At 28.8% G+C, this 27,578-nt stretch overlaps 1 protein-coding gene across 4 annotated transcripts in view; it reads left to right on the forward strand.

The window, feature by feature from the left end:
- Window positions 1-27,578, forward strand: part of LOC127291229 (uncharacterized) — a 247,834-nt gene that overhangs the window by 18,914 nt on the left and 201,342 nt on the right. For all 4 annotated transcript variants that reach the window (XM_051320210.1, XM_051320211.1, XM_051320212.1 and 1 more), the window contains exons 2-3: window positions 10,555-10,902; window positions 21,642-21,712. In XM_051320210.1, coding sequence (XP_051176167.1) covers window positions 10,734-10,902; window positions 21,642-21,712 — 240 coding nt within the window. In that variant the 5' untranslated portion in view covers window positions 10,555-10,733. The remainder of the gene's footprint in view (window positions 1-10,554; window positions 10,903-21,641; window positions 21,713-27,578) is intronic.

Genomic DNA, 27,578 nt, shown 5'->3' on the forward strand with positions numbered 1-27,578 from the left:
TGCGTGAAAAAGTTTTAGTTTCTGTGTGAAAAAGGGCGAATAAACCAAAATGGATGATAATCTTTTAAATATCTTGATAGAGTTGCAACTTACACAATACGTGTCTATTTTTGAAGGTAAAAGAAATTTTTAAAAAAATTTAAATAATTTTGAGGTTTGATTTTGATAATTCGTATCTGCTCGTGAAGAGTCGAGTGCAGACGACAAATCTGTCACAAACATACATTTCCGCCATTATCCAGTTGAGTTGCAACTGTGTACTGAAACTCAGTACACGTTTTTCTGGAAATTGCCTATGCAGTGGGGGCTCCTTATACTACTTCGTGTGTAAAACAAACAATAAACGATAATAGAAAAAGAGCGGAGCTTAAAATTGCTGCTTTTGTAGCAGAATATTGTTCAATGAATAGTGTAGATCATTTGGGGGAAGTCAAGCAATTTAGACAATGAATCAGAAATATTAAAATCTTTAAAGTTACACAAAACTAAATGTACTGGTTTAATAGTAAGTGTATTATCGCCTTGTTAATTTGCAAAATTAATCAAAGATATTGGTGATTCTTATTATTCTATAATAATTGACGAAAGTACAGCAATTGATACAAAAAAAGTTATGTGCTTAATAGTAAGATATTTTAGCACGAGTTTCGGTTGTATTCGCACAACATTTTATCGCCTCATTGAATTAGAAGGCGGCACAGCTGAAGTTATGATATAAATGCTCTTAAGAAATAATTGGAATTAGACGGATTGAAGGTAGAAAATTTAATTGGTATAGGAGTAGATGCAGAAAGTCTAAAGTTGCATTTTCAAATGGCAGCCAGTAAAGAAAGATGCTTTACAACCAGGGTTTTATACGACATGTATAACCTTGAAAATAAACTGTATCTAACTTTTCTAAGTGGAGCACTTCGTGGGGTTGCCAATTTGAACAAATTATTTCAATCTAAAACAGCTGAACCTTTGAAATAGATGAGAGATTTAAACGATTTGCTCTACACTAATTTGCAATTAATTGTTGTACCATCACATTTAGAAAAAGTCAAGCGACAAGATGTACCCACGTTTAAATTTTCCGATTATCTTATGCCAACTTCAGCAATGTACTTTGGTTACGACTTAAACGAAGTGTCCACTAATCTCGAAAGAAACCAGACGCAGAAATTTTATTATTACCTTCTGTTGTCAATTGCAAGCAAGAATTCCAAAAAATATAAACATTTTAGAAAAAGTTTCTATATTTTCAATCGAAACTGCAACGTCACTACAAAGTTTAGATATTTCAAACATTGCTGTTCATTTCAAAGTAGTTTGCGGAAACATTGATGAAACTGTGAGAGAGTGAAATATGCTTCACCGATTTGAAACTGATGCTAAAAGTACCGATGAATTTTGGTCAGCTGTACTTTAAGACAGAGATAGTGGAGGAAATCAACAATTTAAACACATATTCAAATTATCGATATCTTTACTTTCATTACCCTTTTCTAATGCAGAAGTAGAAAGAGTGTTTTCTCAACACAGAAAAAACCTTGTCTCATTTTTGATGCAAATCAAAATGAGCCAATGCTAAACGACATAGACAGTGGCGCCACCAACCTGGTTCATTTTTGTTGCACATCAAAATGAGCCGCCTACACGCATCATTCTGAGTTCAGTTTTTTTCTGTGAAATGAAAATAATCAAAGATAATTTGTGTAACAAATTAATGATTTCGACAGTAGACTGTATTCTTCGAGTTTGATATTTATTGCCTGAAACATGTCGAAAGTTTGAACCGACAAAAAATATGCTTTAAAGGTTTAATTCGGAAGAAGTTTACAAAGGAAGCTTTGACGTTGAGGCAATTGATATTCTTAATAATTAAATCTATTTTATTAATGCAATGTCTATTCCATGTTCTTAAGTTCATAAATTTTATAAATAAATTTTAACTGGAATTAATATTTAAATAAATGAAATTCCAAAAAAATGTCTATCATTATTGTAATATATTTATTACATAGAACTATAAAATTTTATTAAACGATTCTCTAAGTTTAAATAACTTTTGCATAATTAGTGTCAAAAATTTTTAATTTTGCGTTAAGATAAAGATTTTTACGTTTTCTGTTTATTTATTTTTATTTTTCTAGTAAAAATTAGGAAGAAAAATTTTTAGTGGAAAATATCTAGCGATCTAGGGGGAAAGCGCCATAGGCCCCTGATAACACTGTAATAAAGTGACCTGATGATGGAGGAGAACCGTGCCTCCGAAACTTTGTCGTTAAAAATGTGAATTTGTTTTAATCACCTGTTATCGAAAAAACACAGAAAAAACTGAACTCAGAATGATGCGTGTAGGCGGCTCATTTTGATGTGCAACAAAAATGAACCAGGTTGGTGGCGCCACTGTCTATGTCGTTTAGCATTGGCTCATTTTGATTTGCATCAAAAATGAGACAAGGTTTTTTCTGTGCAAAGGTGCAAACACCGAGTTTAATGACGAGCACAATGTTGTCGAAAAAGACGAAGCACAAGTGAAATGCATACGTTTCAGCCGTATTGTTGGCCTTCTTCAGTGAGAGTTTTTTATTTTCCTAAAAAAATTTTTGTTTAAATTAATTTACATGTTTTTGACATAAACGTATAAATTTGTTCTTAATTGCACAATTTTTACATTTTTAAAAAAATTTTTTTCTTTAAATTTTGAACTAAAATACAAATCAAAAATATGAAATATAAGAAATATACAAAAAATAAAAATACAAAAAATTTTTTATTAAAATTTATATTAGTAAAAGTATTGAAATTGGCAAAAAACTGTCACGGTTAATTCAAAATAATCAATGTTAATTTCTGACCTGTTAGGGGTAAATTCATTACTTTAACTTTCCATTGTTTTATATATGTGGCTGGGAAGCCGAACACTAAATATTATTAGCTCGTGAACACTTTTTTGGTGTTTCATTTTTTGTTGTTTATTGAGATGAAATTTTCGAATCCTTAGGGGTGAGATATTGTGGGAGGTTGCTAAATGAGTATTGGTCGGGAAATTGTATTTCTTTTAACAAAATGTGGTTGAAACCCCGCTGCGTGAAACCCTTGACTTAAATGTTAAAGTAGGGAATTATATAGTTGTGTCATATTGTTTGCAAAAAGACTTGTTATTTATTTCTTTTCCAATATTGTTTTATGAAAGACCGACAAGTTTTGAACATCATTTCTTTCATTAACAGTATTTTTTTCACTAGCAATGTGAGTCATTTCTAAAATCATACGTTTTTTATATATTTCCGTTTTTGCTATTATTTGTGTGTCTTTGAAGTTAAATTTGTGATCCTGATTCCATGCATGTTTCGTCAATGCTGATGTCGACTTTTTAGGATCTTTAAAAACATCTTTTTTATGTTCTGTAATTCTTGTTTTTAAATTACGCTTTGTAGTGCCAATGTACGATGAATTGCACCTTGTACGAAAGATTTTATATACTATATTAGATTGTTCCTCTTTAGGAATATTATCTTTAGTTGATTTGAAAATGCCTGATAAATTATTCTCATTTCGAAAAGCAGTAGTTATATTAGACGGACGAAGAATACCTGATAATTTTTCCGACAGTCCCTGAATTTTGTTTAATCTTTTGTTAATTGCGTTATTTATGACATCCAAAGGGTAGTTATTATTTATTAGTATGGATTTAATTTTTTTGATATTGTCATTATGAAATTGTGTATCAGAAAGGACAATACTACTATCAAGAAGATTATTAAGGGGTTACACCACTTTGACCGCATGAAAATAAGCGTTTTCAAGAATTTTTTTTGAAGAACGGAAATTTTTTTACTAAAATTCAAATATATAACGTTATTATGCTAGTATTAAACTCTAAAAAAAATATTTAAAAAAAATTTCCGTTCTTCAAAAAAAATTCTTGAAAACGCGTATTTTCATGCGGTCAAAGTGGTGTAACCCCTTAATAATCTTCTTGATAGAAGTATTGTCCTTTCTGATACACAATTTCATAATGACAATTATTTGATATAGCTGTAGTATTAAATTATAGTATTTAAATTACTTAGTTATATAATTTTTTATTTCTTCAAGTTAAAATAAAAAATGTGCATCATTGGCAAATTAAACTGATCCTTCACTTTCTCACAAGCGCCAACCAAAAAGGACGATTAGTATATAAGAGAGTTTCGAAATCCCTTCTACCAGCGTGCGAGTTAATGCGTCGTGTATTTGCGTTTATATGTGTATGTAGCGAAACTATGTTAGGTTATAGATTTAAGTGTGCGTAAGAATATATATCGATGGCTGGGTGTAAAAACATGATACATCGAATTGGCGTTGAAAAACATAATACGTCGGATTAGCGTTGTGAAACAAGACATATTGTCGTTTGACTTGAAGAACATGACACGTCGGAAACGAAATTTTTCTTTTCAAATTTCTGTTAGTACCACTGACCGCGATATTTAAAATGTTTTGCTATATATTACATTTTTTAAGAATATATGATGATATTAAAATAATAGAAGTAAAATCTTGCACTATATACATATAATTTTGAATATTTTACATGAAGTTCGTTTTAAATCAACGGGATTAAAATACTGTATTTAAATGATCGTCTGTATCATTAATTACTTTTACAGCTGTATGATAACGTCATGGGTGTCAAATCCTCCAGGAAATGAATAATTGGAGGATTTCCTAGAAAAAATATACCTAAGTTAATTTAATTTATTTAATAATTGTGTTTTAAAAAATATACTTTACTTACTCTCCATGATTGACTCTTTAAACAAATATTTAAACAACACCAATTGTAATAGAATATTTACAATATAAATATTTATAATAAAATAGAATTATTTATAAAATCACAGATTTTATCAATCTAAATATAAACTTTATAAAAAGCTATTTAACCTAATTTTTCTTTAAACTGACATATTATGAAGCAAAATCATTTGTTTTATAAAACAGTTTCAAAGATTTGACACATTTTAAATTTCACAGTCAGTGGTACCAACAGAAATTTGAAAAGAAAAATTTCGTTTTCGACGTGTCATGTTCTTCAAATCAAACGACGATGTATCATGTTTTCCAACGCTAATCCGACGTATCATGTTTTTCAACGCCAATTCGATGTATCATGTTTTTACACCCAGCCATCGATATGTAGTTAGGAAAGTGTCTCCGTGTATCATCTTGACCAATCAGAGTTCACCTCGCTCCTGTCTCACTCACACCGACACAATAAAGGATTCTCCTATATATGCCTCCTTTTTTTTCTTTCGTCTCGCTGAAATAATGAAGGTTTTTTGTACAAATCCCCGTTTTCGGTACGATTTCGGGAATTCCTAAGGAACTTTTTTTTCCGTGTGGGACTGACGAGGTACCCGGGTACCTTTTGCATTTTCAAATTGGTTTTTTTCGTAATTTTTAAAATCGTACCGACTTAAGGTTTTTTGACATCTCAAATTTATCCATATAAAGTGTTTTAATATTATTTATAATGTACCTTTTTTATTTATTTATTCGGAAATAATAAACAAAGTTTCTTCACCCTTAAAAGGCGGACAAGGTACCCGGGTACCTCTGTACATTTCATGCAGATAAATGTAGAAATTTCTATTAAAAATTATGAAAAATTACATTAAACAATTTTTATTTCTTTCTTATAGTAATGGACATAATTTTTTTTATAATATATGTAATTTAGTTACTACAGTTAAATAATAATATTCATAAAAAATCTTCAGTTTTTAACTTAAAAATTACCGTAAAAATAAAGTTTAAATAGAATTAATTTATATAAAAAATGAATTTTAAATAATAAAAAATAAATTTTTTACATTTCTATATTTGATTTCATAAATAATCTGCTTATATATGTACCTGTTTTGCAATCTAGCAAATAGTATATACACGGATACTATTTAATGAAAGATCAATGAAATTGGGAATATATACAAAATACATAATACGTAATGGACAGTTTTTTAATAATCAACTAATAATGATAATTTTTTATTAGCAAAAAGAAAATCATATTTTAAGATGAGTCTTAAAATCAGCGGTAGTAGTTGTAATGGAAATTACATTGTGTAATTTCAGGAAAGCAGCATAAAAATGTTGCTTCTTAAGGGGGGCGCACTTACTTTTATAGAAAGTCAAAAAATGTGTAAATGTCAGGAATTTTTTTTCAAACGCATTGAAATAAATTGATATGAGTTTTTTTGATGTTTTCTTATATATTTAAACCTTCGAAATATAATTTTTATATTGAAAAAAAAATAAAATTTAATAATAAAATAAACGTCATATACTCGCTGCTGAAATTTTCCCATTGCGTCCAATCTAGGGTCCACAATTCTTACTAAAAACAAAAAAACAAAATTTTTGCTTGAATCGTACATTCTATCGAAATCTTTTAATTTATGTAGAAGGTAATAATGTACGTGTTACGTTCACAAAATCTTTTTTTAAAGTCATTATTTAAAATATCTAATAATAATGATAGTAATAATTATATTATCTTAGTGTATATTATGTAAAATGCATAATATTGTACAACCTATTGTATGGTATAATTGTTATTGCATTATTATATTAAACCTGAAATTAATACGAAATTAAGAAGTGCAGTATAAACCAATACGGCAATTAAAGTTTATAAGAGGTCAAGACTGTCACAACAGTACGTGACCATTAAAAGTTGTTCGCTTCTACAAAGAATAAGAGTCGTAGACCGACACAATGTAGCATATTTTTCGCACTCTGTAGACACATGCATATGGTGTCTTACGAGGTCATAGCGGCAATCACCTGATCAAATAATCTGAATCGATTAAAGATCAACTAATCTTAGAATTAACGTATATTATTTACTCTAATTAATTAATTAATTATTTAATTAATTAGTATTATTATTATCTTCCATTATACAAAATTATTGTATGTTTGTATGATTGAATGTTTGTATGATTTTATTATTAATTTCACAAAAATAGGACCTTTTACATGACTTACATGTTTATTTATTATTATTAACAATTAATATTTTTATTAATATCTTAATTAACTGAAAATAACTGGAATATGTATAAGTCATGTAATAAGATCATTTTTCCAAGAATTGTCTGGAGGAGAGGAACCAGTGCATTTGCCCACTTTTTACCAAGAAACAACAATGACTCCTCCCCATCAGATGAATTCTTATTGGTCATTATAAAACCATTTAATTCAGATTGGGTAACAATGACGATATATATTATTTAATATGTTGATTGGCTATTTAAAATCGTCACAACGTCACCTTTGCCCCGTCACCCTTATACCAAAGGGTATAAAAGCCTAGAAATTCTCCTCCAGAACCGATACATTTTTCTGCGACAGTTTACTTCAGACAGTTGTCTGTATTTCGGTTTTCTGTACTTTAATATTTGTCCCATCAGTAATAGATTCGTTTATTTATTCCGAAAGTGGATTCTGGCCTAATTGTCAAAATTGACAATTATATGGCATGGTCCATACGAACCATTGTACTCGGTATAATTTATTTCGGATTTTGATGTAAAATCTGGTCAAAGATCGGCATTCGAGTATTTTTACTTTCGATAAAAAGATTACCAAAATCTCTTACCCGTATTGACTTCCAACTAATTGTAAACATTGTTAAAATATCTAAACACATAATTTATTCAACCATACTACGTATACATTCCTTCGAGGAAAGCACATAAGTAAGTTGTGGGTAATACTTGGTTGCAATACTTTATTATACTTATTTATTTATTTATTTATTTAAGTAGTAAACGGGACAATGCCCTTTCGTACAAAGTACTCTTAATACTAAATTATTTGCACAAAGCAAAATACTAAATCTTATCAAATGTAATACATAAGCGGCTAAATATTGAAACAGTTAATTACATATGTCTAAAAACAAGTCGACGCAAAAGTATGTGAAATCTCATCGAATTACAATCAAAAAAGTCAATGTCATTATAAAAGTCATTTCCTTCTTTACCCAATCTACTCATCAAAGAGTGATTTCCATAATTCGTTCTATGAAAGGGAACAGAGAATAACGAGAAATGCCTACTAGGCTTTACTGGTACGCGTAAATTAATCAGTGATATAAGTGATTGAGAATTATATATAGACCATTAATAATTTAATGATTAATAATATAATAATAATATAATTTAATTTGATTTTACATTTGAGTTCTTATTATAATAAACTAATATTCTCTTGCATATCTTTATATTTTATTTTCTCTTAACCTTTAATACTCTTTTCTGTCAAATAAGTAAGAACAATTTCATAACAGTCCCCATAGGGCTGAGGCAAGAAACATTCCTACAAAAAAAAAATAAAGAACGAATATTGCATTCGTGTGAAATATTTGCTAACCACTTTCGAAGCATAAAATACCTTTTGACTTCGCTTACCTTCAAAATTAAATATAAACGTAACAGTACGATCGAAGAAAAAATTTTGTTTTTGATAAGAAATGTGGCCCCTAGATTGGACGCAATGGGAAAATTTCAGCAGCTAGGCGTTATATATGAGGCATTTTACGTGTAATGTCCTGAGTTAAAAAATTGATTTCTCGAAAAAAGTGAAACTTGGGGAAATTGTTGTCCTACCTGATAGTAAAATATCCCCAAAAATTTTTTTGAAATTTTGAGGGAGATAGAGGGGGTCAATTTTCCAAGTTTTCCCTGACACCGCCTACTATTTAAATTTTTTCTGTCTATTAATGCAATTAAAAAAAATTTGACAGGTGTGTTTTTTGAAGGTTTTTTCGTGCTCTTTCCAATGGTGAATTTCATTTTTTGAAATTTTTGAATTTTGACCTTGATTTTCTATAATTAAACATAAATTTGCTATTTTCACTAAAATCGGTGCGTTTTTTTTAAATAAATAATTGCAAACGAAAGCTAAGGTTTTTTCCGATCTGTATATAAATTTTCAGAATGCAGATATTTTTTGTTTTGAAGATATTAAATATCAAAGATTTTATGTCCGCGCGCGCCATTGTTAACAGCTACCGCGGTGTGGTATAAGTCGACCGATTTATAAATCATAAAATTGTTACATATTTTTAATCTATTTAAAAATGACTTATTATTACAAGTTAAATCACGCCTGTTGTCATGATTGAAATATAAAAAAATTTGTGCCTTATTCTCTGTAAATAAATTAATTAACTAAATAATGTAATTATTATTTACTTAATTTTTTTAATACGAAAATTTAACAAAAAAATTATTTGTAGCACAAAAATAATAACACGATGAGAAATTTAATTATTTTTAAATTTTCTCTCTTAAAATAGTATATTGTGCACCAAGTACCGAAAGAAGCTATTTTCCGACAAGTGCAAAATTTGCTGCTCCGAGCGAAGCGAGGTCAGCAATTTGCACGAAGTCGGAAAATGTTCTTTCGTACGTGGTGCACACAATACTTTGTGTAACGCCAATTTAGAGAAAATGCTTTTTATTAAGTGAATAACAAGCTACAGTTAATGTTTATATTTATTATAAAAAATATTTATTAAATTCATAAAATATGTAACCATTTCTATATAATTAGTTTTGTACAAAAATTCAACTGCCAATAGCGAGCAAAAGTCCAAGTTCTACAAAAATAAAGTCATAACACTCGATGCCGCCAGCGTACATACTTGTAATTATTAAATTAATTATTTATTAAATTAATTATTTATTAAATTAATTATTTGTCATATTTAAAATAAAATAAAATATCTAATAAAATCAAATTTTTCAAATGTTCCCGCGCTGCGCTGACGGCTTAGCTTTAAACTTTAGTTCGCTCAATGCCACAGGGAGGGCGAACATCACTGTTTCTCGCAGTTGAGGTGCCATCAGATTGGTATATAAGCAGTGATCGAAAATTTTTTTCTCGTCGAAATTTTTTTCTGCCCGATGTCTCTTCTATTTATTGGGATGTGAGACAAACTTTTTTTTTTGAAAAAATGGTTTCACTAATACTGTGATGACTATTTTTTTATTTTAATTTAATTAATAATAATAATAATAACCATTAAAAAATAATAAAAATAAAATTTTTAATAATTGATTTTTTAAATTATTATTAAAATTTTTAACATTGGCTAATTATTGGTTGCCAATAATTTGCCAATGATGGTTACCAATCATTGACATCGGCGTGAACAGCCCATGCATTTACCAATAATGGTCCATTATTGAAATTATATTGGCATCCCTGGCTCCCATTCCTGGGCCATTAATACGCCAATGGTATTTTTCCCATTGGGTTATTAAAAAAATATATTATCTCTTAAACTGTTACATGTTTTAGGTAGAAAAGCTGTATTATATTTTTTATCAAAGTACTTCAGTAGAGAAAAACAAAATACTGTCGAATATAACTGGATCAGTACAATGCTAGAAAGTAAACTCAAATATTTTATAAATTTATTTCGAATACGTTTTATTAATTTTCTGATGTGCTTTAAAAAGTTAAAAAATTATTTGAATTAAAGTTGAAAACTAATTTTTTTTGCAGGTACTAACATTTGTTAGTTGATTCATCATCGTGTAAGAAAGAAACATTCCTCATGAATTGGACTTGTCGAAGGGTGAAAAGTGTGAGCAGGTTAGTCAAAGAGAGTTGTTTGATGTAGCGAATAAGTGGAAGTAGCGTGTATCGAAATAAAGAAAAGGCAAAAATTTGCCGATGATAATATGAACATGAGGTTACTGATACGCGCGCTGCCGTTACTTTTGCTGGGAGTGGCAACTCAATGGATGGGAGCACGTGCTCATGTCGCTCTTACGTTTCCACCAGCTAGAAAATATGACCTCGACTTTCTGGATAACGCTAGAACACCTGGACCATGCGGCATGCCTCGAGGTTAGTATACTTATTATCATTCGTGGAATTATGCAATAAAATCCTCAGCAAGGCAACAAAAACTAATTCCTGCAGCTAAGTTTTAACTATTACAGATAATTTCAATTGTTATTGTACTCTTACTACTATATTTAAAACCATCCGAATATTAATACTTCTGTATGTTTAGAGGTTCAAAAAATTGCTTAAAATTATAGAAAATTTTATTTTGAATGAAAGAAAACAAGTCAAAGAAACTGGTTTCTTTAAATCAAAGAAATCTTTTCTCTGGGTGTAACATGATTTATTAAGGGAAGGCACCACCTTTATTTTGAGTCGTTTAACTTTTAATGATCGCAGGAAGTTATTTCTTTTTTTTGCATCATTTGGGTCGTAAAAACATACAGGATGGTTGCGATGCAAACAAAAGCTGAGGTTTCTTCCGATCTGTATATAAATTTTCAGAATGCCGATTTTTTTTTCGTGATATTAAATATCAAAAATTTTTTGTCCGCGCGCGCCAGTGTAAACAGCTACCGTGACGCGGTATAAGTCGACAGCCTCGCCGCGCGCGCCAACATAAAATCTTTGACATTTAATATCTTGAAAACAAAAAAAATCGGCATTCTGAAAATTTATATACAGACCGGAAAAAACCTTAGCTTTCGTTTGCAATTATTTATTTTAAAAAAACGCACCGATTTTAGTGAAAATAGCAAATTTATGTTTAATTATAGAAAATCAAGGTCAAAATTCAAAAATTTCAAAAAATGAATTTCACCATTGGAAAGAGCATGAAAAAACCTTCAAAAAACATACGTGCCAAAATTTTTTTATTGCATTTTTATTGCATTTAATAATCCAATTGATATTGTAAATGCTTTTGCTGATTTTTTTTTAAGTGTATATAAACCTTCTTCTACGCATCTGGCATTCTCCAACACTGAATATTTTAATTATATGGGTGATGTTTATCAAGTAGATGCTGATATAAGTGAAAGAAAATTGAAATTGATAAAAAATAAATTTACCTCTGGTACGGATAAAATCCCTTCTTTTTTTATAAAAAGGTGCTACCTTGCATTTATTGAACCTCTAACGATAATTATTAATTTATCGCTTAAAACTGGCGTTTTTCCAGATGCGTGGAAACTTCCAGGGTTGTCCCAGTATTTAAAAAGGGAGATAAGACATTTGTTACTAATTATCAACCCATTTCAATTTTGAGTAATTTTTCAAAAGTCTTTGAAATGATTATTCGAGACATTCTTTGGTTTATGCATTACCATCACTTTCTATGAATCAGCATGGCTTTGTGCCTCGACGTTCAACTTCAATTAATTTGTTTACTTTTCTTAATAAAATAGAGAATTACTTGTTATATAATCAGCAGGTTGATGTAATTTTTACTGATTTGTCAAAGGCTTTTGACTGCGTTAGTCATGAACTCATTATATTAAAGTTGAAAGAAATGGGAATCCCAGATAAATTATTAAAATTATTATTTTCTTATTTGAATAATAATAGACGTATGACTGTTTCTTATAATGGTTTTTCTTCATATTCTTTTGTTCCTACTTCTGGGGTTCCTCAAGGTTCAAATCTTGGACCTTTATTTTTCGTAATATATATATATATATATATATATATATATATATATATATATATATATATATATATATATATATATATATATATATATATAAATGAATTGGAATCTATTTTTTGTAATGACTTTTTATTGTATGCCGATGATACCAAATTATTTAAAGCAATAAACTGCATCGAGGATTGCGTAAACCTCGAAAGCGATATTAATAATTTTAACAATTGGTGCAAAAACAATTCCTTGGATATTAATCCAAGTAAATGTAAGGTCATGACCTTCACGAGAAGGAAGAGCGATATAGAGTATATTTATGAGGTTGATGGAATACAATTTGAAAAAGTTTATATGATAAAAGATTTGGGAGTACATTTCGCACCTTCACTTAGATTTAACTTTCTGAACTTTCTCTCAAAAATAGAAGAAATATTGATGCAATACTGTTTCTTTTTAAAGTTATTAGAGGTTTCGTTTGTAGTCCGTATTTGCTGTCGGAAATACCTTTTTGTGTCCCTCAGTATCATTCTCGTGACTCACCTTTTTTATGTGTACATGCCAAATTACAATCGCCATTACATAATTTACAAATTTTGTACAATGATAATCCTGTATTTGGTCTTTGAGACTATAGGATTTATTTTAATAAATAAATAATAATAATACACAGAAAAAATTCAAATAGTAATCGGTGTCAGGGAAAAATGATAAAATTGACCCCCCGCCCTCTAATTTCAAAAAAGTCAAAAAATTTTTTGAGAATATTTTACTATCAGGTAGGACTACAATTTCCCCAAGATTCACTTTTTTTCGAAAAATGAATTTTATAACTCAGGATATTACACGTAAAATGCCTCATATGTATCTACTTTCACAATTCAAATTATTTTTCATTGTCAAATTTTTTCCACACTTTTTTAATGTTTCTTCAGAATCTCTCGTACGGATTATTAAAAATTTTAATTTTTTCAAAAAATAATAATTCTAAAATGGTCAAAAATTAAAATTTTGTTTTCCTGACCATTCTGTATGTTTTTAGGACCCAAATGATGCAAGAAAAAATATTGTTTATACTGAATATTTCTGAAGTTTATCCTGAATATTTAGTGACATTTTACAACACTCAGTTTCGTAAAGAGCTGTATCCGCTACTCCGTGATAGTTCTGTAAAATCTACTGAATTAATTTTTTCCGTGTGGTTTGAAATATCGACTGGTTAATTTTTTAACAAAATTATTTAGATAAAAATAGTTTGGCTCGTACACAATAGACTAAAACCAAAAAAAAAATTTTCAAGTCGAATCGTAATAGAGCAGAAAAGTCGCAGTTGCCTGGCAAGAAAGCTGGAATATAGAATGGAATTAAAATTATCAGATATTTTATAAAGTTTAAAATTTTTCTATTCCATTTAATCTGGAATATTCGGGATTACGTCACACTTCAAGAGGGAAGGGAGGTCAAGTAATTTGTGACGACCTGTTGAAAAAATGGCGCTAAAGTATGTAATAATGTTTGACGAGGGTTAGGTGGAATTCAAAAATGGAATAAAATAGCGCGACGTAGTTTGTGAACGACCCTTTTCCTCTTTTTTTAAATCCCCTAAAATATGATTGAATATTGGAAAAATTAATTCTTTTTTATTCTAAAATGCAAACGTATTCCATTAGTGGAATACATTTCACAAAGTTTTGTTAAATCATGATTGAATTACAAGACTTTTTAATCCTCAAACGGAAATAGAAACTGAAAAAATTCAATTCCAAACAATTTGCCTTTGTGTTAGGTGAAAAGTGGCAAGTTTCTATTCCATAAATAGCATAAACTTTGTATTTTTTTAATCCCCTCACAGCATGGGATATCCCATTTTCATCCCTGATGTTTCTCGTATGGGATATATATTTTTGCGCATGTGCGGGAAACTTCCTGTGATCGTTCCACACAGCTGACAATATGTATGCAGTGTAAATGTTTCCCAGATAACAAACGTGTCCCACACGCAAGGGACGTTGTATAGGCCAGACCGCGTGTCTGCTGGAACCCAGCGATTTTACCTGCTAATTTTTCGGAGCTCAAGCGAGCTTGCAATGTGCCAGAGTTTACACTTCCACATTATCTAGACCGAATGCCCGCTCTTGTCTAACAATCCTCTAGATTTTATTGATTTTAATTTTGCAAATCAAATGAAAAAATAGATAATAGGTTTAAAATAATGTATATAAATGTAATGTTTGTTTAAATTTATGTGATCAGTTTTTAGCGATTTTTAATAAAAAATAATATAAAAAATAAGAATAGGAGATAAATAAATTTGTACAATTATGATATTTATGAATATTTTCATCACTTTATTTCTATAATTTTTGTTTTTATTTTTAAAGATACACTACCGTCGAAAATTGTCGGCACGACTAACGTGCGAGGAGTGCAAATTCGGTGCTGACTTTAAAGCAAGATATTTTAAGTTAGAAAAAAGATAGATACTTCTACCTTAGATAGTTGGAAAGCTGATAAAATTCTGCTTCTAAATGTATATCAGTAAAAAATTTTTCTTTTTTTTTGTATTTATAACACTGAAAAGATTTCAAGAAAAAATTATGCAATTGAGTGCTTGGATACAATAAGGGGTCGTACGCTCGGCGAGTCACTTGAAAGCCAGTCAGAGGTACCAAAAGGTGTGAAAAATGAAAATTCGAAATTTAAAATTTTGAAAAATGCCACCTTATAGTGAATAAAAATGCGCATCTTTTTTTCCTTTGAGATTTTTTTGCATAATGAATATTTTAGATAATAATGGCAAAAATGTTATAAATTTTAATTCCCAAAATTCATTGAATTTTTAAATATAAATTGTGGTATCTTCGACAAAAATTAGAGAATTCTCTTGATATTTGGTATACAAATGCATTTGGGTCTATAGAAGGCGACAATATTATGAGAATGTTAAAATTAATTAATTGTTTAACAATTTTTAATTGTTAATATTAACCTTGTCGGAAAATATGTTTCCTATCTTTGGCTGCAAAAAGTATCCGGGAAGTTTCAAATTTTAACAACTTCCAGTGAGACATTTTTTCATTATAATGTAAAGAAGTTTTCTGTAAAGTTGCACAAAGATTCCTTTTTTATTTACAGAAATACAATAGTTTTTAACAAGTTGCGCGCGCCGTCAACGATCGCAAACGTGGAGTCTTTAAAGACACTTGTAATGTATTAGATACAATGTATTAGAATTTTCTATATATGTTTTCTAAAATCTATATTATATTTATTGAAACCAATTTTTAAAAATATTTTCTTGAATGAAAATTATAATTTTTTAAAAGATATTTTATATTAAAAATGATAAATGAAATAATTTATTAAAGATTTATTTTTATTATTACTTTATTATTATTATTTATCTATTTCAACTATTTAAGTGTATTAAAGAGTGCGGATGGATAGAAATGAAAATATTTATTTAATTGTTTATTATTATTATTTATTATTTACCTTGTTTCTAGAAATTTTTGATATATTTCTTGTCCACAATGATGTATTTTTGTCTTTTTCCTGCCAATTTTAACAGCCATTATAAATCAAAGTACAAATCTTTTTTCAGAATAAATATTAACTGCTAACAGCTTAACCACAAACTCGAAAATGGCAAAATTTATTTAGAATTTCTTCAGTAAACAAGTATACAAAACAATTTGTAAATAAACGATATACTACAAATAAATACTTTTTGAATTATTTGTAATATTTCAATTTGCACATATATCACATTTTAAACTATTATTAAAAAAGTATAAATGTTGTATATTATATAATAATAAAATTATAATAATAAAATTATATAATATCATATATAAATAATTTTAAGAATTCTCAAATAGAAAGAAAACTTACAGTTTGTTCACCCATGTAGAAATTTTGTCATGGCTCGGATCGCAGCCTGATCGTATGGTAATGCATCGCCGAGCCTTATGTGGCCCTGATTAGGAAATCCACATTTTCTCGTGACCCTGATCAGGGCCAGATTATTATTCACTACCAGGGCCCTAGTAGGGAAATTTCTAAACGGGCCGTCAAACTTTAAAATTTACACATATATTTAAAACATAGTCCTGTCAAGTTAGAATTTTCAGATGTTTAACTCAATACCTCAATTTTTTTGCTTAAACCCTTCATTTTGGGTTAAAAATATAGTAACTAAATTTGGTACTTCCAACTTCTACCGAAACCTAAAATTTTTTTAAGAAATAGGTGAAAAAATCAGTTTTTTGCAAATTGACGGTATTTTTCAGTTTTTCCAATACAGCTTTGAAACTAATGATTTTTTTAAAAACATGACCAACATAAAAATGTTTCTACAATTTACAAAAAAGAACAATGTAATAGCTCTAATAGTTTCGGAGATACAGTATCTCAAAGTTGACCCTTTTGAAAGTTTACAATTATTACCATTGCATTCCCTTTTGAGATTTTACATACAATCTCATTTATTACCATTGCATGTAAAATCTCATATTGGTCAATTTTGAGACATGGGTTTTTTGCGGTAGCTATATCTCGGTCAATTTTTAAGATACAATGTTCAATTTTTTATCAAATTACTCAAGTAACAGTTGGCAAACATGAAGTTAGAGAATTGTTTCCAACTTCGTGTCGTATTAGTTTGCTACGTAGATAAAATCTATTGAAAAATTGACAGGAATTCTATGACAAAGGTCTTATCTAGTGGGGTTATGTTTATATTCTCTTTGAAATTACGATCTTGCAGTTCAAGTTTTGAAGAAACTGCCAACGCTATTTTATTTTAGACATTATTTAGAACAAATTTCACTAAAAATATGTAAGTTTTTAACCCTAAATAGCGATTAGCGTTATTTATAAACCCACTATACAGGATCCTTTTCCTGTCCTTGACACTCAGTATGATTTTACTCACGGTTGCAAAATTGACCCTGCTTATGTCAACTTAAATTTACAAACTAGAGTAATGTTACTACGACTTTAAATGTACATTTCTGAAACCATTTTCGTATATATCTTCGTTTATAATATTTGGATAGTTATTTTGAAGATGTTTTGGCAGTCACATGTTAGCATTATTTTCAAAATATCTCTACCCACACAGCACCCAAAATTCCCTGGAACTTGACAGAACCTCACACGTCGAGGTTAGGAAACTTCAGTGACAAGGTTCATACAAGTTTGTGTCGATGTTTAAATGTCCACATGAAATGAATATTTACACGAAACTTTGAGGAAATATTAGACTATAAATATTCACGTGCAATGTTCAGTCAATGTTGTGTCAATATTGACATTACATTTTCGCCTAGTTATAAAAATTTCGTTTACTAATATATTGAGTATAGATGAATATTTACACAACATTGACTGAACATTGCACGTGAATATTTATAGTGTAATATTTTTCTTCAAAGTTTCGTGTAAATATTCATTTCATGTGGACATTTAAACATCGACACAAACTTGTATCAACCTTGCCACTAAAGTTTCCTAACCTCGCTGTGTGAGGTTTTGACAAAGTTTCAGGGAATTTTGGGTGCTGTGTGGGTAAATTGGTCAATATGCTAAAATTTTCCTTTCGTTATTTTTATTTAAAAATTTTTCTAACTAAATTTGAGGTCATTAAATTAAGTATTCAAGATCACTTTATTATATTTATTTAATTCTAAAGAATTAATATTTGAGACTCAAAGCAAGTTATTGAGTATGTTGACAGCAGCAGAAATTTTAAATATACATAATCCTACAGTCTGTGGCCTCTGTACTAACTTGAGTTGAATACTTTGGTTTTGGTTATATGGGAGAAAAACTTGAAGCAAAAGTGGGGACCCAGATTCAAAGCAACTTTCACTGTTGAGAGTGTGAAAAACCTCGAAACTTGGTCATGAGGTGCAATATAAATATATACAGAATGACTTTCGTTTGAATTGTTTCGTTTTAGAGCTTCCTCATTATATTAATTACATTGGTCACAGTAGACTTTTCGACGTTATAACAAAAATGTGAAAAATAAGAATAAAAGTGTATTAAATTCAGGTAAACGAAATGGAAATGACACAAAAAAATTCAGTTTGTATTGTGTCGTGTCCTGGCACGAACATGTTAGCCATGATTCATCGTTCATGTGTCTAGGCCTGAACATATTTCCCATGTGGATTCGTTTCCGTGTCGATCACGTGTCTTTTAAAAGAAGCCTAAAATTAATATTTTTTAAATATTCTTTGAATGTATGTAAATTTGAATTAAATGTTTTGTTATTTAAAATAAATTATTGAAAAAAATGGTTAAATATCACTATGTTTTTTCCTATGAAATCTATTTCAAAATGACAGTAGTGGGATTACAAATAGCTCTAGTCGCTATGTAGCGCTTTTCGCTATTTAGGGTTAAAAACTTACATATTTTTAGTGAAATTTGTTCTAAATGATGTCTGAAATAAAATAGCGTTGACAGTTTCTTCAAAACTTATACTGCAAGATCGTAATTCCAAAGAGAATATAAACATAACCCCACTAGATAAGACCTTTGTCATAGAATTCATGTCAATTTCATAAAAGATTTTATCTACGTAGCAAACTAATACTACACGAAGTTGAAAACAATTTTCTAACTTTATGTTTGCCAACTGTTACTTTGCAATAAAATAATTTACAAAAAATTATTTGATTAAACATTTTGATTATTTGAATAAATTTAATCTAAATCCGTAATTTTTAACTTCACACTTTAAGCTTCAAAAAGTACTCATAATATAATTTCTATCTTTGAATTTTACCAGCGAAACAATTGTGCTAACCTAAATCTGTGAAACTGATTCCTTTTTTTTTAATCACTCAGGAACTAAAATTTTTTTTTTAAGTGAATGTAGCTTTAATTCGCTACGTAGCGAAATCTTCGTAGCGCTGTTGCTATTCGTAATCCCACTCCAAATCCAATGTGTTCACCAAAATTTTTCAAAATCAAATTTTCTTGAAACATATTACTTACTAGGAGATATTGGAGCAGCTGAGTCTAAATATAATGTCAAAATTTGTTATAATTATTATTTTTGAGCGGAACTTTCATTTGTTCGAAATTTAAAATGGCAAAAATTCTTTAAAATGCCTATATGATTAATGAAAATTTGAGCAAATAAAAATTCGAATTCTGTAATATAGGAAATCTTTTTGACGAAAATTCTGTAAAATACTAATTCGGACAAATAAAAATTCGGCTTAAAAATAATTTTGACAAATGACATTCCATAAAATGAAAATTCTAACTAATGATTTTTAGAAGATAATATGCGTCCCTATTAAATTAGGTTTCAGTGACTCCAAAAACTCGTGGGTAAACATTTTTAGAAAAATATATCAATTTTCAAAAACTTTATTTGTCATATTAAACCTGTCATTTTAAATGTTTCAACTCGAAATAGATCAATTAAACTATTCGGTTAAGGGGGGATACTCGTGTAAATGCACGTTCTTTTAGGAATTTAAAAAAAAACTGGTAAAGTTTATTGAATTAAAGTAAAGCATACCTTAAAGTTCATAATATAAGCTTTATAAAAAAATTTTTTTATTAAAAAATATTACAAAATGGCGGCGTTACAGGCGTTTTAAGTTGAATCTTTGATTTGATTAAAAATCTTTGATTAAAAATCAAAATTTTTACCGTTAAGATACGCAAGTACGCTTTGATGACGAAGACAAAACTAAAAAATTTTTTTTTGAAAATTTGGGACCATTTTTAAAAAAATCAATTTTTTTTATAAACAATGTTCAAAAACAATTGTTAAAAATATTTTTTTAAAAGTAAGGTAGCTCGTCATGCAATAGCCAGTACGATAAAGAAGATTTGTGGTAAGTTTGATTAAAATGGGTTAAAAATTGGCAGAGTTACATTGCACGGCGCGCGAAAAAACGCGTATAAAGTTTTCGATACATTAAAGTAGTGTTTTAACAATTGCCTTGAAGACGTTTTGTATTTGAAAATAACTATTGCACTAAAACAAAGATTTACTATCACTTGCTTATGGTGCTTGCTAATGACACACTGAAAAAAAAGTCTGGTTAAAATAACTAGAATTCTGGTTAATCTAACCAGAATAAAAAGTTATATATACCCTTACTACTTTTTCTGGTTAAAAGTACTAGAAAATTTGGTTGAAAAATTCTGGTTAAAATTCTGGTTAATTTAACCAGAATTTCAAGTTAATTCTACTAGAATTTTTCTAGTTAAAAATTTCTGGAAAAAAAATTTCTGGTTGATCTTACCAGAAATTCTAGTTAATCTGAGAATTAATTAAATTTATTATTATTATATTATAAAATATTATAAAATATGTATTAAAAAAATTTGTATTATGTACATATAAATGCAATCAAATAATAACACCTTTACACTGAAATTCTCTTAATAATGTTTATTTAAATATGATTATTCAGAACTAAAATTCTGATAAAACGTGTCGAGCACGTTTTCAACATAACCTTCAAACTATTTTCCACATGAACGGGTTTGCCGTTCGTCAACAATTTTTTCACTTATATTATAAAATTAATTAACCTACCTTTAAACAGATCTTTTAATTCTCCCAAACCCCAATTTTCCAGAGCTTGGTTAACTTTTTCATCCATTCTTGCGATCCGCACGATAAACTATTCGAAAAAGAACATCAGACGCTATGCAGTGTCCGCGAACGCGCGTTTTTAACCAGAATAATTTAACCATACTTATTTAACTAGAACTGTTTAGTATTTTTAACTATATTTTCTTGTTAAAATAACTAAAAAATTTTAAACCAGACGCATCTAGTAACTTTAACCAGAACTTTTTTTTCAGTGCAATTAATTAAATTAGATCTCGTGCTCATAGTTTACTGCATTTGGTAGCATCTGAAGTGCTAAACTTATGTTTACTGTAGACATTTGTACATCTAATTATAGATAAGTAATGTAGGATCATATTCTACAGATAGTAAACTAATTTTTAATGTAAAAAAAATTAAAAAAAAAAATTTTTTTACACGAGTTTCCCCCCTTAAGTAAAATAAACCTTTTTCCTAAGTACGAATATATAATTGCAAATAAAAACATGCGTCTCACAGTTTAATGATATAAGGACTTTTAAATTGTATGGTTTTTGTTTGCAGGTGACACCAAGACCACTCTGTTGTCCGGAAGTATGTTAAATGTGACATGGCATCTTGCATACCCACATAAAGTGAGTATATACAATTCTCAGCACTTTTTTATTTCGTTACTTTGGAAGTTAGAAATAACATTTTTGCAATATTTATCAAATTTTTATTTAGTCGAAATTCATTAAGTAAAATTAATATTGAATCAACTTTTTACACTGTAGAACCTTTGTTTTAAAAAAGACTAGAAATTCACTTTTACCAAAATAGCATATCTGGCCACAACAATGAGTCAATATTGCATGGCAATAATAAGGTATTATTCGACTAATAAATATAAATTATAAATTTTATATAACAGTGAGGACTCAGTTGTATAGAACATTTGTTACAAGCTGGATATGAATCTGTTATATAACCTCATTGTAACAGAATTCTATAACATTGTTACAAGGGAGTTACAGATCTGTTCTATATTGTGCGAACTTTACAGTTCTGTAACAATGTAATGTAACATTTCTGTAACACAATCATCACAAATGATCCGTAACTGACGTTCCAACGTAGTTCTAGAACTGTGTCCGAAAAATGTTATGTAGCTGTTCTAAAATTTGTTGCAGATTAGTTCTGGATGACATTTGTACCTACAAATCGGAACAATTCTGCAATAGTGTTACATAACATTTCTATAACACCATATGCACAAATTTGCTGTAACTAATGTTCCATCGCATATCTAGAACTATATCGGAACAATGATATGTAACTGTTCTAAAATTTTTATGAAGTTCAGTTCTGGAATATATTTGTACCTTAGATTAAGAATTTTGAAGAGTTCATAAGTACCTTAACTATTTTCTATGGAATTAATAAATAAATAGTTCATTTTACTTAATTATGTAGTTAAATTTAAAAAACTCTAAAATTTTTATATATCACATAGTTTTGTTGTTTTATCTTTATATAATCAATACAGTTTTTAAATCCTCCTCAGTCGCAAGTTATCAAATCAATTTTAGGGTTGCGTAATGGTTAGCGTATTAGCCTGTGGAGCGATATTGCTATAGAACAGTTGAAATTTGACACTGTTTTAACTATGTTAATTTTAGAGTTTCCTTTTTCTATATTACATCAAGATAATGGTTATGTATCATTTTATAGTTGTTACAAAACAGTTCTAGAACTGTTAAAATTACATTTGTAACCATATTCTAGATCTGTTACAGAGTCTTACATATCCGCTGAGTACGACATTTTGCGTAACCAGTGACCCACAGGTTCTTAACCAGTTACAGAACATGTTCTCAAAAAATTTGTAACAGTTCTATAACTGACCTGTAACAGTGTTTGCTGGGAGTGTATCATAAATTTTAAATTTACAATTTATATTTAACTTTATAGTTAAAGTGTATTATATATTTACTATCCATTTTTATATATTGATTTGTAAAATTCATTTATATTCAATAGTTGATATTATCTCACTTTTTCCATAAAATTATAAGGGAATATTGACATTTAATATTGCCTAACCATTGCATAGGTAATCTTCTCTCAAGACGGACATAATCAATGTTGCAACAGTATTAACTAAACATTGCTAGTTAATGATAGCAATATCGCTACAAAATATTCATGCATTATTGTGGCCGGATGAGCTATTTATGGGTATCGAAATTTGTATAGTAGATTTTTAATCTTCATTTAATTTGTATTTAACCGAATCTATTTAACGAATTTTTTGTTCAATCAAATATATAAACCCGTACTTTTACTAATCAGAATTCTTACGTAACTGAATTTTATTTATCAACATTTGCATTTTACAAAATTATAACATATAAAATTTTTAAAAGTTATTATTATTATTACTATTATTATTAGAAATATAAGAATTATTATATTTTTCTGTAGCATTATTTACCTGGGATCTAATTTTATTTCTTAAGAAAATCTTTTTTTTTTTGTTTATTCAATTAAACTTAAGAATTTTCCACCTTTATCCTCCAGACACTTAAAATATAAAACACTTTCATAATCCAAAGCAGAGTTTTTAATTAAAATGACGCCTTCTCTAATGATTAAAATCATAACTTTAAATAATGATATGGCCAGATAAAAATTTAAAAAAACGGCCAGTGAATTTATTTTATTAATGATCCCTCGTGTTTTGTTTAATAAGAAATTTATTAATCTTAAAAGAAAGTTATATTGAAAGGCGACCATAAACTTACCATGGAGATGATTCGGGGAGATTCCAGGTCATAACGGTGCTGTTGGGCGGTGCGGTATTTCGTTAGGTTTAATAGGCGAGAAACTCACCGACTTAAAGAAATTGTCATGTGTCGGTCAATCAGAATATTTCCGGCAACTATGGTAATTTAAAATATAGTTGCCACAATCTTCACAGTAGAATGCGCTTAGCAGGTGGTATAAATTCTTAAGATGATATTTTTTAAGAAACCCGTTCTATAAATGTTTCCTATCAGGATGGTCACAGTGTTATAGAACATGTGCTAAAATCTAGTTAAGGGGTTAGTACCACATCTTTTTTCAGAAAAATCGATTTTCTAAAAACTGCATATATTCTTGTAGTAGATATATGCAGAAATACTATGGAAAGTATTATTTTGTTTAGAAACTTCAGTTACATATCAAAAAACGGGGTACAATGTAAAAGTCACAAAATTTCTCTTTAAACAAATTTTTATTGTATAGAATTATTATAACGCCGAATTTTTATTTGTCCGAAATTGCAAAAGGGCGAACAAACATAATCAACAGAAAGATTTCGGCGCATTTTTTAAAACTGACCAATCACGATTTTCTTGACAATTTCTGATTGGTCAGTTTTAAAACATGCGCCGAAATCCTTCTGTTAATTGTTTGTTCGGCCATTTGTAATTTCGGACAAATAAAAATTCGTCGTTTTAAGAATTCTGTACAATAAAAATTCATTTAGAAAAAAATTCGGTTAAAGGCTAATTCGAAAAATAGAAATTCGTCTAAAAAATAAATATATCTAATAAAATTCTTTCAAATTAAAATTCTAACTAATGATTTATATGAGATAATAATGCGCCCCATATATATACCTATACACTTCGACCCGAGTTCAGCGAAATCTCGGAATCGGCAACAATAGAATGGTAATTAAGCGGTAAGCGTAAGATGCTCCGACTCGAGCAGGAGCGTAGAAGTAAGGCAAGGCGGTTCCTTCTAGTTGAAAATAAGTTTTGTTTTTACTCCCAGCAAATTTATAAATTTACTTTATGAAAATCTTAATTTTAATATTTGCTCTCAATGTTATATTTGATGAAATTTATATTATTTAATTTCAAATAAATTTAAAATTTATAAGGCAAATGGTGAGTTTTTCCCCTTTCTTGTCTGATGTCAGTACAATTATTTGAATTTTTATTAAAGGTAATTTTAAGTATTACTTATTACTGTTTATAATTATAATAAAATCTAAAAATTAAAATATAATTATAATAATTATTGCAATAAAAATATTATGTATTATAAGATGAAGAATTTTGAAGAAAAGAGTTTAAGGATTTCGTATTTCAAGTAGTTCGTACGGCCCTGATTGCTGACGTCGATTTCGGGAAATCTCATTACTGAGTTTAGCGAACGACCCACCAAACCTGCGCCGCTAAACTCAGGTCGCAGTGTATAAAAAAAAAAAATATATATATATATATATATATATATATATATATATATAAAAGTACACATATATGTATATAAATATGTATATAAAAGCTAATATACATACATAATTGAGCTTATTATGGGAATCCACATTTGCAATCTTGCCAAAATGCTCCCCCACATAAACGTGACCCGTCCTTAGTCTGGTGACCAGGTTAATCTCCCTCCCTTCCAGGTCGTAACCCGCAAAGCACGGTTTTTCCGTTTTCACGGTGACATAATTGAAATATTTATTCTTGACTCTAAATAAGTCTCTAAATGACTTTGACATATTTTACAGCGTGATATATTGCTGTGATCTCAGTGACCTGCGACGTAGAGCAGCCAAGCAATCTCGTTCCCTGACGGAAATTCCTACATAGAACGAAGAAACTAGCGCTTGCTTTATTCCTCGTCTTAGAGTACGAGCCATCCGTTACTTATATAGTCAACAAATTTGGTTTCAGCTTCTTGTTCTACTCTAACATCAAACCCTACGTCTGTATTACAAATGTCACTGAGCTGAAAGCTCAGCTCAGACCAGTCTCTATCGAAGTATGCTGGGCGTTGCGGTCTCGACTTTCCTCCCAGAGCCGTTCCTAAAGGGTCCATGTACTGTACAGGAGCAAATCTCTTGATGTTTTTTTTGTGGATTTCTTAGACTACAGTTCTTTTCCACCAGACCCTTTAATCTGGGGACAATAGTGTTGTCCGACCAGCTTGCCATACGTATGATGTTTTTATTGAACAGATTCTATGTTAAGCTAATGTCGAAGTTGTGATTTGTGGAAATGACTACCACACACTCTATACGCCACTTGTCTGAATTACTGTCGTGCGCGCATCATTCGACGCAGAGCGGGAATGTTCAAATGTGATTTCAAATATTGTGTGAAAGATGTAATACTTTTTTTAATACACAAAATTTTAAAAAAATAATATAATTAAATAATTAAAAAAAATGAAAAAATATTTATAATATTAATTTAATATAATATTAATACTAATTTTTATAAATAATTTTATTCAAAAATTATTTTAAAAAATTTGCTCTAAATTATTTATAATGAAATTCTAAAATCATTATGTTTTTAGTTTGTTTTATATCACATGATAAATAAAAATACATGGGAGAGATGGCCGACTCAAATATTTTACAGAATTTGTTACTAAATGTCACTTATTATTGATATACTAACTTCATTAATGATAGAACGTAGGTAAATAACAAAAGCTTACAGTAAGTTTAAGGTAAACTAAAAATGTCTGCCATACCGTATCCTTACATAATAAGGCTACAGTAACCTTACAAGGTTAGTCCACTATTTGTTATATAACAAGATGTCTTCTAATTTAATTATAATTAAAGATAAATAACAAAAGGATTAAAAATTGACCAAAACAATATTATATTATGACAATAATATGGTTTTTTTTAATCATTGTCCTTATGGGGCTCCAATTCCCCCATGCACCTTTCCCTAATTCATATAAAAATACTCCCATTCAAGAAATTTTAATAATTATTGATTTCATTTTTTTGATACAAATAAAAAGTATTTGATACAATAAGTTTATTTTATTGATTCTAATTAACTAAATTATTTAATATAAATAATGCGTTATTTAATGTTAATACACTAATATATTAAAGAAAATAAAATATTTTGATCAATTAAATATTTAAGTGTGCTGAGAATAATGAGTTATTTGTAACTATTCATTTATTAATAATATATATTGTTTAATTTTCTAAGTCCGAAAGTCAAATATTTTTTCATCAACAAAAAATTAATGTTTACAATGATTAAAAACAACGAAAAACGCGTTTTTAATAAAAATATATTTATACTTTTTTTTGAAAATTCACCTAGGATGATTCATAATAATAATCATTAAGCATATAATTTATTATATTTTATAAATTGCATTTAATTGGAACATATAATTTAATATCTTAACTTTAACTAAATGATGTTAAGCACTTTTCTGAGTTAGGTATTTTGCAAGTTTAAATGGCATCAAGAAGTTGACATTCGTTTTTACGTAGCGTGCGTAGCGTAGTTGGTAAAGCGTTAAACTCATAATCCGTAGGTCGTAGGTTCGATTCCCCCCATGCGTTAGATTTATTTATTTCTCAGGTTTGCGTTTAATCATTAATTTTATTCTATGTATGAATTAGTTGAAAAATGAAATATGCGATCATAGTAAAGTCTCGTACGTGCTTTCATCCAGTACGGTCGTTTTCGCGAG

The sequence above is a fragment of the Leptopilina boulardi genome, unplaced genomic scaffold (genome assembly GCF_019393585.1).
Source record: "Leptopilina boulardi isolate dan_hultmark-lab unplaced genomic scaffold, ZJU_Lbou_2.1 LbouV2_13, whole genome shotgun sequence".
Classification (NCBI taxonomy): Eukaryota; Metazoa; Arthropoda; class Insecta; order Hymenoptera; family Figitidae; genus Leptopilina; species Leptopilina boulardi.